Source organism: Pleurodeles waltl, chromosome 3_1, assembly GCF_031143425.1.
Source record: "Pleurodeles waltl isolate 20211129_DDA chromosome 3_1, aPleWal1.hap1.20221129, whole genome shotgun sequence".
NCBI classification, from domain to species: domain Eukaryota; kingdom Metazoa; phylum Chordata; class Amphibia; order Caudata; family Salamandridae; genus Pleurodeles; species Pleurodeles waltl.
Window position 1 is genome coordinate 1946800139 of NC_090440.1, and position 14709 is coordinate 1946814847.

At 40.2% G+C, this 14709-nt stretch overlaps 1 protein-coding gene across 11 annotated transcripts in view; it reads right to left on the reverse strand.

The window, feature by feature from the left end:
* Positions 1 to 14709, reverse strand: part of GIT1 (GIT ArfGAP 1) — a 258163-nt gene that overhangs the window by 78014 nt on the left and 165440 nt on the right. For 9 of the 11 annotated variants that reach the window (XM_069226252.1, XM_069226249.1, XM_069226247.1 and 6 more), the window contains exons 9-11: positions 8152 to 8178; positions 7323 to 7371; positions 6388 to 6460 (exon numbers count right to left, since the gene is read on the reverse strand). In XM_069226252.1, coding sequence (XP_069082353.1) covers positions 6388 to 6460; positions 7323 to 7371; positions 8152 to 8178 — 149 coding nt within the window. The remainder of the gene's footprint in view (positions 1 to 6387; positions 6461 to 7322; positions 7372 to 8151; positions 8179 to 14709) is intronic. The other 2 variants (XM_069226245.1, XM_069226243.1) reach the window with 1 other exon arrangement.

Here is a 14709-nt window from a genome sequence, read left to right on the forward strand (position 1 = left end):
TTCATTTTTTTTCTATTTTATAGCTGCTGCTTCTAGTTCCGCCACTTGTAAAAAGAGACGGAGCTCCAGACACAGTTTCATAATCTTTGCATTAATCCCAGATCTCTACTGAAACAAAAAATTGGATTGTGGAGGCACCCTTCTTCCCCCAAGATGTCTATGGATTGTAGGAGAATCTCGCAACACACCTGTTTAGCAAGAACAATTGGCAACTTTAACGTAGGGTTGTATGAATTTGTATTACCGTGGTACTTTGGATACAATTTCAGACAATGCATGCTTCAGTATGGTAGCTTTGGGTATCAGAGGTAATCAATGAATTGACTGAAAAATCAATACAGTTAATCATAGAAATTATGAATTCTAGAAACAGCAAGTTCTCCAATAAAGAGAACTGGTGGTGATGAGCCGGGGGAAATATGTTGGAATAGTGATGCAAAGCGTTGCCTTTTTTTCAGTGATAGGCAACCTACAATTAACTTGTTTATCGCTTGTTTTCACATCTCGGTTCGCAACTCATACCACAATAAACAGAATATTGATTAATAAGGACTATCAAGAAATTATATTCTATGGTAGTCTCCATAAATTATTGTGCAGCACTGGTACAGCTATTTTACATCTTCTGGGACTGCAAAGAATATATATTTGAAGGCTTCTGTCCTCAATTAATTTTAAGACTGATAGTGAATTTACAACATACAAGGGATCTTTCAACAGCCACATCTATTATAATACTACCCTGTCCTTCCTCAAAAATGACATACAATTCTCATTTTTTTTTTAGAGTGCATTGCGAGTAAGATGTGTTCCTTCAGTGCAAAAAACGAATGTGTTAACCAGATACCAAGTATGTTTTCCTGACTTGCCTAGCGGCATTAAAAGATTTCTCTCTTTCAGCATCACATCCTCTGCTCGGTCAATACACTCCACTCGCCACTTCTACACTTATCACAACTGTATCAATGTAAGTGTAGATGTGTGGATGTGCACTCATAACATCTATTTCTGAAACAAATATGTACATTTGAAACTGGATTGATTGCATAGTTATGAATTCCCTACATAAACTTGCCTTTCTGTCCTCTATCTTTGCTACTCCTATAATCATACACAGTTTGAATTTGGAGGCTAGACACGTGTGATTTAAAAAAATATATATTAATCGCTAGTGGGGAAGGGTGGGGGAACGGTTAGACAGGATTTACTGCTGGCTCCTGTTACAATGAAGACATATCGATACCCTGGGAAGCATTTCAATTCTAAAGAATAAGCAAACTAATGTCTGCTTATGCAAACAATACTCATAACCTGCCAAAAATCATTTTCTCAATCTCAGCTAATAAATGTATCCCAATCCACTGAGAGGAGAACGTAGGGGTCAATATGCCCTAACCACACTGCCACCAACTCGAACACGGTTTTGTGATGGTAACACAGGGATATCTGAGTGGATGAAGTAATCCAAAGGAGCAAAATATATGGAAAAGTTTTGGTTCCCTTCTACCGCAACTGCAATGAGCTTCGGCCCAAATCATTTCAATGCTTCAAGAGCAACCTCGGGTTCATAATATGCTGCTGAATGATGACCTATGACTTGGTCTTCGGGGGCAGGAGTATTAAATAAGATACTTCTACGCCATTCTCTTTTCAACACAAAATTGGCAATACTCTCACGGAACACGGAGCTAGGCTCCTCTCTGAGAAACCCAAAAGAAATATTGTTGAATAATACTAAAGCAGGAATAATTTGTGCTCAGGAAAAGTGGGCCATTAAGGATATTTGTCTGGATAATTATATGATCAGTCACACAGCAAAGAGCGCAAGGAGAGATCATGATTGTGGAAGAGTTGAGATATTATTGTATACTGGCTACAAGTGGTCTTATAAAATATTCAATAATCCAAGTAATAAAGTACACATGTCTAAAACTTAATTTGTATCTATAACACCAGCCTATGCTACTTTTCAATCTATATTTACCGAAAGAGCCACAATATTTAGATCTTTTGAAAACAGGAGTTCTTCATACAAGTTATTGAAAGGAACAAATCAGCAATATATTAATCACAGGAGATCTAAATGCCCAAACTTCTAATCAGGCCCTGAAAATCTAAGGAGCTAAAGAGAGGGAAGAATGATGGAATATTCTAGAGGCACAGTTCCTGGGGCAATGTAAAGATGACAAAAATATTTTGAGACAACTAAGTGAATTGGGCTGCATAGTTGTAAATGGCCAATTACAAAACTACATTACAGCAAGTACAACCCATACATCCGCATGGGTTATAATTGATTATGTGATTTCTTCTTATAAGGGTTTACAATTTCTCTCATACATTCACAGTCAGGCTAATGAATGGAACAATTGTTAAATTCTGCCAAGCAATGTAATCATTGTTCAAGAAAACATCAACTGTTGGAATGTAAAAGATGGTTAAGTTCTAATGATAAGTCTTACAGCCAAATAAATTGTAGCCCTCAAAATATATACCCGCTCTACAAATCCACCATTCTAATGCACGTAAAAAAATAAACTATATTAAGTGTAATACTACTGAAGAATGTTGGTCTTTCTTGAAATTGATTTTTAAAACTCACCAAATTCAACTAAACAAACATAAATTTCAAATGATCAAAACAGTTGATATTATAGACGAGAACATGTCTGCAGAAGTAAATAGCTTAATACACAGGCAATATTTTCACTATTCTGAAAGTCAGGAAGTATTATGAGGGACACAGTGCAGAGAAAGAGTTAGATGCTGGGCTGCATTAGAAAACAAAACTGAAAGAAGACCAGTGTGAATTGATTTACCCAAGGCTCCTGTATCTAGGAACTTAGGTCACTTTTGGTCCATAATTGCCTGAAATACTGGAACCATGATAACCTCAGGAATGGATCATCTGACATCCCTACCGAAACTGATTATCTGACATATCCCTATAGCTCAAATAACTTGGAAATCTCTTTTGACTTGAGTACCCTAGAAGACAAGTTAGCTAATGTTAGGTGTGATTCTCCTAATGTGAATACAATAATAAAATGGATTAAAAGAGTTAGGTACAGAACCTGATATTTTTTGTCTAGATCAGTGATTAAAAAACAGCCCCACTACAGACAAAATTTCTATTCCTTCTGCACCCATTTTGCCATGATGTTAATGGGTAAAATAGCGGCTTTGTAACTGTTTAGAACATGAAATAATATTGACAGATTAATAAAGTGTATGTAAGTAAAGAAGCAAAATCAAACTAAAAATTAAGTTTTTTTTGTCACTGATTCATGGAATTAGTGTAAACACAAACAGAATATAATATGGATGAGTGGCTTAAATTGAATATAGAAAAGCTCTACCACTATCATTAAAACTGACATTTAGATTTTTTTATGTTTATGAATTAAATACAATATTTCAGCATTTGAATATTTGTTTTATGAATACTTGTTTCTGTATTTCTGCTTTTTTTGCGGTTTATTAATTGAAAATGCTTACACAGGGGTCTCCAGCTTCCAGTAATTACTCAATGGGGGCCCTAGATTAGGGCCAATAATGATTCAGTGGGAGTCCCCAGGATCCTTCAATGATTATGTGGGGGTCCACAGAATTCAAAAGGTTAAGAATCACTTCCGTGAAACATTATCTAAGTAAAATAAGTATAAAAAGCAAAGCATTGATTTTTAGAGGGAAGAGGCATAAAAAGTTTGCTAATTCAGTGGATATTTGATTGAGAAACTCAAAACTGAAGACATATCGATACTCTGGGAGAATCTTTTGCCCAGATCTCAGTAATACACCCAAAACAATTCAGTTAGGAATGAAAGCACAACTGCTTGGAAAGGGGCTGGTCTATTTTCAAGGCAGTTGGTCTTCGACATTTCAAACGCTTGATTTCAATTTACTAATCACCCCACATTGATTTATGAATTTGAGTCTGTTCCATAAACATACTGGACTTTCCTTACTTGTACTTAAGGAAGGACATTACACCAGTTTGAATTAGTAAACTCTATATTCTCAGTTCAAGCTGTGAAACTTGCTTTTAGGCTCCCTAGTGCATAAGGTGGTTCCCAACCTGAGGTCCATGGACCCCTAGTGGTCTGTGACACATTCCCAGGGGGCCCGCAGGCCTGGGCTTCTGGACAGAAATACGCGCGTGCTTTTATATGTGAGACTTCATTTGTGCAGCAGTTTTAAAAGCACTGCAAAGTTCCCTGTACAACTGTCAGCTTTCGGGCAAAAATAAAAACGTCAAGATAACTCTGGTGATTAATGTTCCTGCTGCAGAGAGAGAGAGAGTTTTGTCAAGTGTCAGTTTTGACTCATCTAAGGTAGTGCAGGTGGTTAATATGCCTGCTGCAAAGAACGTGTATCATGAAAAGAAAAGTATTTTATGTGCATAGCACAGTGGGTTACTACTTTTGTCACAGAGATTTTTGTGTTACTTTGCAGTTTATAAATTACAACAGTAATCTTATGAACTGTCATCAAAGAGTTGCTTCCAAACTGCATGGCACAAATTAGAAAGTCTGTTTTTTCCCTGTGTTTCATTTACCTTAGGCTGCTAAAAATGGTTTGCTTGTGTAGACATACATTCTTGTTATTAAAATCAATGCTAACCAATGTGTTATATTCTTAATCTAGAGTTTGTGCTTCTCCAGGCCAAGCACTCTTAGAAAATGCTTACCAGTGTTGATCACATATGTATCCTACACCTTTTAGTCCCATGTAAAGTGCTCCTACACCCTACACTGGTACGCGAGGTGCTATAAAACAAATGAATTGCATGTGACAGAGAGGCTGTGGAGATATGAGGCCCTTATGATTTTATTTCCTTTCCTCACTACTTATTTATGTCAAAAAGCTTTCTCAGATCTTATGTACCTAACAAATAAAAACAGAAATTGCTTGGGAAATGTAGAATCTGACCTGAAGAGTCAGCTTTCCTAAATAAAACCAAACATTGAAAAGTTAGTGGCCAAGATGCGGCGCAAACCTTTCTATTAAAATTTTATCGTTTTTTTGCATATTTTTTAAATATAAAATAATTATATCGTTAGTAATTCTGGTATTTGTTTGGTGTGTACTTTTGTGTGTATTTTTTGGGAATTACTGTTTTAACGTTTGAAATTTAAATTGTACAAATTGCTTGGGGGTCCCCGGCATCCAGTAGTGATTCAGTGGGGTCCTCAGGAATCAAAAGGTTGGGAACCACTCCTGTGGGGCATACAGCAATGCTTCACTGGGGTTTCCAGTTAATCCATGCTCAGGAGTACACTTTAAGAGAGCACCTATCACCCCAAAGATGACAAGTTTAAGCCCTATACTTATTAAGGCCAGCAATGTATCAGCTGAAGAAGTACAGTTTTCTATATTATCTCCTTAAACTTAGGCTACATGCTTAAACATTATTGTTTTTAGTTTCTCATCTTTGCATTAACCGATGTGAAATTGGTGTCTTTAAACTGTATTTTGTTTTTATCTTTTTTTAACATATGTGATTTTTATATTGTCTGATCTCAAGCGATGTCTTTGGGCACTTATCCCGGTATGAACCAAACAGCCCATTTGGACAGGTGCCACTAAGGAGACATTTCTCGCTCAAATTTGGCAAAATGGTGGGGATACACTGCAATCTGTAATTTGTGACTAACAAGAGAACAGGAAATGTAAAGTACTCTGATGCATACTTAGTAAGTGCTATATACATCCAATTAAAATACAATATATTTTACTTTTTTCACTTTAATGCCTCAATCAAAAACAACTTTTAGAGGACACCTTTACCACCAATCTTGCGTGCCACCACAAAAATGTGATAAAAGTGAGAAAAAGCTACACATACACATAGCCTTCAGTGCCAATAAGGTGAATTTCATGAAAGATAAGACACTGTAAAAAACATATTACCATCTCCATAAGAATTTCTGCTGAAGAAATACAGGTGGGAACTGGCTATTTCACAATAAATAAAAATAATATTGGTGTAAACAAGTATCTTCCACCAGGCTTGAACATGTGCTCTCAATACGAACTGTAATCTTATTCTCATGACTAATCTCCACCTTCTCCAAAAAGGAAAGTTATCATCTGAAATTGTAATTACATTATGTCTACAAGTTCCTATATTGTGGTCAAAGAAAAAATAGTGCAGCAGAAATAACAGCTTTCTAAATGTATCAAACATGGTATGCATATTGCTTTCAAATAATAATGTTGCCATGTGCTCTCCCTCAACTGAACTGAGTTCTCATCACAGCTTTCTTCCACTGTTTTTTGTTAATAAATATTATCAAATATTATCAGTGAAAGGTGGTTTCCAACCTTTCTTCATTCTTCTAGGGGGGCAATTCACACTTTATAAGTTATAATCCTACTTCTTACCAGCATCATTTTCTCGTCGGTCTACTTCATCATAGACATCCATTGCCAACTCCTCAAATAGATGGTTGCTCAACTGCAGAGGAGGAAAGAGTAAGAACAGTTAACATGTGATCTGTCAGACACAGACAAAAGTGTGGTCTGTCCATGTGGGTACTTTGTGCTGTCTGCCCAACTGAGGGGACAGTGTAGGCCATCCAACGGGAAAGGCAGTGACAAAGGCCCAAATGGAACCCATTGGGGGTCTGTCCAAATGGGAACAAGGTGTGGGCTATCCAATCAGGTATTAAGTGCACTGCCTAACCAGAAATCACTTGCTGACTGCTGAGATCTAAGTGTAGTCTGGTCAACTGGGATGAACGGGTGGTTAGTCCTTCTGCGATCCAAGGTTGGTGTGTCCTATTATTTTTAAACGTGTATGCTTTTTAACTAAATGTGGGCAGTTCATAGCAATAGTATGAGTGATGTCCAGTGGAGACCAGAAAAAAAAACGGCCTGCTCAACTGAAAGCATAGTTTGGTCAGTCCACATCATATATAGGTGCTGCCTACCCTTCTGGATACACAAAACGTTTCTGAAACTACGATCCAGGCTTGGTCCTGTAACTGGAATCAAGGTATCTTCTGTTCCAGGGAAGTGGCCACTACAATGTTCCAGAAGTTAAAAAGGGCGTCTGTGATGACAGCCCAAAGAATGAAATGTGATGTGACCACATAGTACCACTTAAGAGTGGATCATCCCAACTATAAGCCAAGTAACTGAAACAAATGTATCTTACGCTCACAAGAAAATAATCTGGTCATTTCAAGCCAAGAGTGATGAAAGGAAACAACCCTGACCTTGAGCATGCCTATGACCAAACGAAAAGCACCCTGGAATCTTGCTTTGAATACATGAGTCCTAGTGAGAGAAGAAAGATTAGTAATATCAGTGCTTACCGCTTGCAACTTCTTTTTGGCAGCTTTTGCAAGTTCTGATAGATCCAAGCTGTGCAAAAAGAAAATGTTTTAGATGTTCCTGTAAAAATTGTACAGTGCAATAAATTAACACCACAAACTGTTAATCACTATTTGGTGTAGCAAACTGTGTATTTTGGGCAGAATGTAGGCAAGGACAAGAATTACAGAACCCATCTCAAGGCCCAACGGGAGAGCAAATTAAACCTGGGGTATCGGTAAGAAATAAATGGGTCCACTTGTTTCGAGCTACAGAGTTTCAATAAAAGAGGTAATGACCATTCACTTCCAGTTTTATTTGGATCAGTTATAGGTCATAACCTGGTAAACATTAACCTAAGCTAAGTAATGACATCATGAAAAAAGAAGAAATCCTAATCAAAGAGTTCCCATTGCTACAATTCTAAGAATAAGGGATGAGGATGTGAAACCCATGCGGGTGCTCTCTCGGCTCATCTCTCTTCACAACATTAGGGCATCTGGCAACCCTGCAAATATCTCACCCCCTTGATAATCATTATTACTGTACTCTGAGAGCCCTGTGTTCTCCCTTGCTCCTCTTGGTCTTTGAGGTTGGACAACACCTTCTGAATGATTGGCAATGCGAAGATTTCCACACATATGTGTTCCCAGTTCCAACCCTATCACATGGGTTTCCTGACAATGGACGTCTTCCTTGTCACTCCCATAGAGTGATCCAAGCCCCAGTAAAATGTGAATTGGTGATTGTGAGGGCCAGGCACTCTTGCTCATTCATTGACAACAATCAAAGCACAGGTAGGGTACAATGCAAGAGATGATTAGACAGTACCTCTGGGGCAAGCCCTTCTGACGAACTCTATCTCCAAGAGTAAGCAGTGAGGAAAGAACAGGATAAAGGCAGGTGTTAAAAAACAGAAGAACATGATCTCAAACACAGGCAGATCTACAGACACTCTTGCAAAAAAAGTGAAGTTTTCCAGCAGTAAACTAATGGCACACACACACTCTTTCTTAGCTCTTCTCCGGTCTCTATCACCATAAGGAAACAATCAAGCACTGGCGTAAGCTAATGGCACAGCAGACCTGCCAACTAAAAAAAAACAAGCATTTGCAATGCAACGGGTCTCGCGTTTGCTCATGTTAGAGCTGATAGCATTGTAAACTCCTAACCCGACTTTTCACCTATCTGCAAAAGTGCATTTATGTACGTAACCCGAAAAAGTGCAATTAACTGTGTAAAGCGCTCGACTTCTGCCAAGCAAAATCGAGCTGGTAAATTAGAGAAAAAGTAGTCCACGAGCCGGACAGAAAACAGCGAGCCTCACATGTTTTCTGTACTTGGTTGATGCGCTCGAGGAGGGCTAGCCACCTTTAAAGGCATGACGTATGCATGCCTTCGACTAATGAAAGCAAGCAGATTTTATTAGGCAAGCCCACGAACCCATGAAAAACACTGACGTGACGTCAACAGGGCTCCGAGCCCTTTTCTGAACACTAAAGCGTCTCGCTGCGATACGCATGCGCAAGCGCATGCAACGCAGGCTCAACCCTAAAAAGTCAGTGTTAAGAGGGGGTGTAGCTTCATGCCGAGAAAAGCCCGCGAGGCACTTCTGCCACTGCCCCTCTCGAAAAAACAAAAACCCAAGCCACCGAAGCTTACTAAGGCTGCTGCCGATGTCCTGGGGTGTTTTCACATCCCCTAATAAACATTTGCTGCTTGCAAAGCAGGGCTGGTAACCCGCTCAGTGCAGGGAGTTCCAGCTCATCTTCCCTGCCACTGGGTGCTATAGCGTCTTCGCTGTCTGAGCCGGGAGGACTAGCAAACCATTAGCCTACACAAATCCTTATGATACATTCAAAAGGAAAAGGCAGAATAACAATTTGTTTCAATTTTTTAATTCGAAGTTTGCATTTTGTTAGGGTAATTTAAGTTGCTTTTGTTAAATAAAATAGTGTGCCATTTGTCCTTCCACTTCTTTCAATTTTTTCCTGTGCTTTAGTACCTACCTCTTTCGCTTTCTTTTGCTTGCACGTCCAGCACATTTATCCTTTATTTGCTTACTTACTTATTCAGCCAAGGTTGGGTGGCAGATGCTAGAGACTTCTTTCAGGGACAGGAGTTTCTTGCCACTAAACAACTTTGTTTTATAAAATCAAATTCATTGTTCGATTTTAGTATGGAGTATTTCTCTTTTCTTGCTTTTCTGAGTTTTTGATTTAATAAATCACAGTTTGTTACAAATAGACAAATGTAAAAATTAGCACCAAGACACATACACCCACACAGTGCTGGAAAACAGGTGAATCCAGCTGTTTCCATACTTGACCCACATGAAATGTGCCTACTCTGCTGAGGGCAATGTGCAGACACCAGCAGCTGATTTATACACAGGGCACACCTTCCCTGTTTGCCCGATGGCATACCTTTAACTAGGTGTGCCACTGCACATAAAGGAGCCAATTCAATCAATCAATCAAGTAGTAATTCTATAGCGCAGCTTGTCACTCGAGGGGATATCCAGGCACTTTGCTGCAGGTTTCAATCGAACAGCCATGTCTTGAGTCCCTTCCTGAAGTGGTTCAGCGAGGGTGAGATGCGGAGGTGGAGCGGGAGGGTGTTGCAGGTTTTGGCGGCAAGGTGGAGAAGGATAGTTCTCCGGAGTGGACACAGTGGATGTGTGGTATTTGTGTGAGGGCGAGATGTGTGGAGCAGAGGTTCCTGGGAGGTCAGTGGAACTGCAGGTGGTGGTTCATGTAAGGGGTTCCTTGGCCATGGAGGACTTTGTAAGCGTGGGTTAGAAGCTGGAATTGGCATCTCTTCTGGACCAGGAGCCAGTGGAGGTGTTTCAGGTGCCGAGTGATGTGGGACCTCTTGGGCAGGCCATCTGGCAGCTGATTCTGGATCGTCTGGACTCTTTTCATATGTTTGGTGGTGGTACGCGCATAGAGTGCATTCCCATAGTCTAGCTGGCTGGTGATAAGGCCTTGCGTCACTGTTTTTCTGGTAATGATGCAGAGCCACTTGAAGACTTTGCGAAGCATGCGGAGCGCTTGGAAGCAGGCGGAGGAGACAGCGTTGACTTGACATTTCATGGAGAGTTCACTGTCCAGGAGAATGCTGAGGTTGCAGGTGTGGACTCTGGGACTTGGGGTGGGACCAAGTTCCGATGGCCACCAGGAGTTGTTCCAGAGGGCGTTTTGTCTGCCGAATGTGTTGAGCTTAAGGCAGTTGTTCTTCATCCAGGCTGAGACATTCTTCATAAAGTTGTGGAAGTTTGTCATTGTTGAGGTGAGTTCGGCTGAGAGCAAGAGGATGAGCTAGGTATCGTCAACATATGAGATAATGTTGAGGTCGTGTGATCTGACGATGTCTGGGAGAGGTGTCACATAGATACTGAAGAGGGTTGGGCTAAGGGATGATCCTTGGGGGACGCCGCAGATGGTGTGCTAGGGTTGTGAGGTGAAGGGAGGGAGGGCGCCCCCTGAGGAAGGATGCCATCCAAGTGCACCCTCAGTAATTCCAATCTGGCTTAGTTGATCTATGAGTGTGTGGTGTGAGACGGTGTCAAAGGCTGCGGAGAGGTCAAGCAGGATCATGGCGGCTGATTCTCTTCTGTCGAGTAGGGTGCAGATGTCATTTGTTGCGGTGATCAGTGCTGTCTCGGGGCTGTGGTTGCACCCTATTACACATAATTTGCTGCCACTAGGACAGCCATTTAGCACATTAGCGAAAAGCGGACCAGTTGTGTGAGGACGTGGGTCCATGTTTCACAGTGCAGGTTGCACTCCACCTACTTTTGAAAAGGGGATGTCTGACGAATCTATGGGAGCGCTTTTCCCTCCTTGTACTGACGGTGCATGATATTCTTGTGGCGCAGGCAGTGCATCTCCCGACAGTCTTTTTGCTTCTATGCGTGCATCCATAATATGCACAGAGGATTCCTGCATTTGCACAGGGACATGCAAATGAGGGAACACCTCCTTGAGATAGAATCAGCTCTTTATATGCACTGCTGCAATCGAGATTACTGAAGGTGCCCTGCGAGCATCTGTGGCCCTCCAGCAATATCTAAGTGCCCTGTGAGTGCAGAAAGCGGGTGTGCATATCTGTTGCCCTACTGGGATACAAAGGATACAGGACATATGCAGTTTTGCCCCGTCTGTATGATTTGGGCTCAATGGAACAACATGCAGCGGGTGAGAACATTCTCTTATTTTTAGTTTCAGAGGGGCCCAACAAAAAAGAAATGCGTCACTTAAAGGGCCACCAACACTCCCTTTTGTTAGAGTCTTGCTGTGCAGTCTCCCTGCTCCTCCTTGGGGCGGGTTCACAACTCACTAAGCTATATTACAAGGATTAGTAATTGTGACCTGTGAACAACAACATGATCTCTGCAACAGAAGTAGTAACACAAGGAGCTATCTATAAAATAGGTCTAATGTGTGATCTACAGGTTGCACACGTTCTTTGCAGCACGCACATGACACATTAACCCTTTATGCTATTGTATGGTTAGTCAAACATGTGACTACACTGCACAAAGATTTCTCTAGCAAGTACAGTGACTACGAGAGTTAGCCTATCCCTATAAAATCTAAGAAAGCGCTGGGTACCCAGAGATCTTTACAGCAGGTGCATAACCTCTCAGGATTTTTTTTTTAATGAAACCTGCTTGTCGCCAATTAAACAACACAGGACAGATGTGCTATCATATTTCTTTTTGTTGCAAATTTCTTTTGGGGGCTGAGTTTTTTAAAATAAATGTATAAGTTAACTGTTCGACTGCCCCTTATGACTCCCTGACTTGTGGCTCCACCTCTTTATGCAGTCACCCCAACATTCCCAATCTGCAGCATACCAAAGGACTGTTCTTTCATTTCCATTACTGCACCAACACCAATGAACAAAATATCAAAGAAACCCACCTGGATACAAAACAAAAACATTTCTCAGAGCCCCGAAGGATATACACTTACCAGCATCACACACACACAAAAAGGCATCCCCTACATCAAAAAGCACATCACAGACATACAGTAACAAGGCAAAGACCCGTAATGGCTGCAGTATTATATTTAAATGGTTTTCTGGCAGGGCGCCCAAAATCTAGAATTCCATCCATCCTCCCATTGACAACATCCCTTTCCTCGCTGCGGTCAATACTACCCCGCTAGTCCTTCCCCCAGCACCCTTCTACACTGCCTCTTCTCTTGTCCACCGCACGTTACGATGAACTATAATCCCCACCTTTGCCAAATGTACATATTGTATATTCTATTGTCTCACTCCTCAGAACATGTATTTTACCCTCTCTATACTGTAAATACGATTCGTCTTCTGAATGCATTGTTTGTGTTTACTCATGTTTTCCTTTCTATGTAAAGCGCCGTGCCATAAGGGTCTTGTTTGCGTTACGCTAAACTACATTCATAAAAATAAGACATGTCTTTGCAACTGTTCCTTTGCTGATGCATATGCTATATTGTTGGCAGAGCTGCTGTTGATGCATTCAATGCCAGCGCTTACAACGCCCCTGCCTACCAGGGCCACTTGCCAGAAGGCTGTGTGCAAGGAGCTCTAGCTTAGGTGTTCAAGGCCTTTTTTAGCAATCATTTTAGACTTTCTTGTCAAGTCCTCCAAGTGAAGACAAACCAAAAATAGAAAACACAATCCTGAAGACCAGAGGGTGGCAATTCTTTTTGGAGACTAGCTAACATGTGAAGACCCATTCTCCAATTACTCCCAACATATTTTTTTCTGGAAATTACATACTAAAACCGGGGTTCAAATCCTAGGATCGGTAGCAAAATAAATTAAATTACGTTCCTAAATAATTGGGGAATTTTACTGCAATACAGTAGTTTTAAGGACCTGGCAGGAAGAGCATTTGCAGCTGCAGAGAGGTGGGCAAGCCAGACATTTCACTGGGAGAGTTGTTCAAGTACCAAGCCAAGGGCCTGAATTGGCATAAGGCCTCAAAGCATGAGCAGAGCCGTCAAATGTTAGTGACATAACAAGTGTCATGTAAGACATGATATTCTGTCACAGGAAAAGGCTATTTTTGAACGCGTACATTCCACGATAGTGCGTTAGTTTAGATTATTGCACTGACATCTATTAAAAGCAATAGTTTTATAAACTTGAACTTAGAAACCTTTAAGAATTCCCTACTTGCAAACACTGACAAAAGTACCATCACGGAATCCAAGAGTTGTCGATTAATCAATGCTCTGTGTATACGGCCAATATTACTGTTGTATATGACAAACATATTGTCTACTAAATCATATACAAGTTAGGTTTTTCTAAAGTCCTACATCCGGACCTGAATTAGTTCAAGGTGTTTTCAGATTTGACACCGAAAACGAGGTCGAGTACAGTATTAGGATCACCTAATCTGCTTAAAGAGAACGCTGGGAGCTGGAGTAGGGTTTCCAGCTTACACGTTGTGCAATTCAGCCACTGGATGAGTATCTCATTCTCTTATTCTTTTAACGCCAAAGGACAATATTTTGTCTTCGATTATTTAATGAATAAAATTAGTATAATGTGTTTAATAAACACGCTTATGACATGATAAATTAATCTGACACGATGTATACGTAAAATGCCTTTTTAGAGAACAGTAAAAGTTTAAGTGCAAAGGAATTCAGAAGTCTAATTTTCTGTTACTATCACTGCCTTTCTCTGATTTCACCAACAGTTCGGTTTCAAGAGGGGGTCAGCACCTCAATGACTGTATTTGTATTTATTTATTTATGCTTGATCTTGTGCTAATAAGGCACAACAAACATTAAAACCATGAATATTTATAACAGTACATGTAAAGCTGATAACACCTTGAGCAACTTTGATGAACATTTTATAGAAGGCACATCGTTGCCTTATAATTACTATTTTTTCATATTAAATCATAAATCAACACACCGTCCAATTTTGCACACGGTGAAAATTCCAACCAGAGTTCTTAGTTACAAAAATGACCCTTAAATAAATGACCTTAAACAAAGGTAATAAAACATAACCCTGCTCTATAAATGCACTAAAACCTCAAAATATTGCGCAAAAACAGCAAGGAAAGTGCTTCATGGGAGTTAAAATGCAAGCATGGATCAAAGAACCGAAGATATGGAAATGCAATCAATGTGCAGAGTTGGCACTTAAAATAATTCATACAGCATAACAACTGCAAACGATTCTAAAATGTCCTATACAAAAAGCATGTAAGATTAAGAGACTAAGCAAAAACAATGACCGAAATGACAAAGATTTGCAAATAAATAAATAAATAAATAGGATCGGGCCACCCCACAAAAGAGCTCAGAGATTAGAGGTCTTCAATGAGATGCAGATTTTACCTTGGCTGCAGGCAGACACACACTTGCA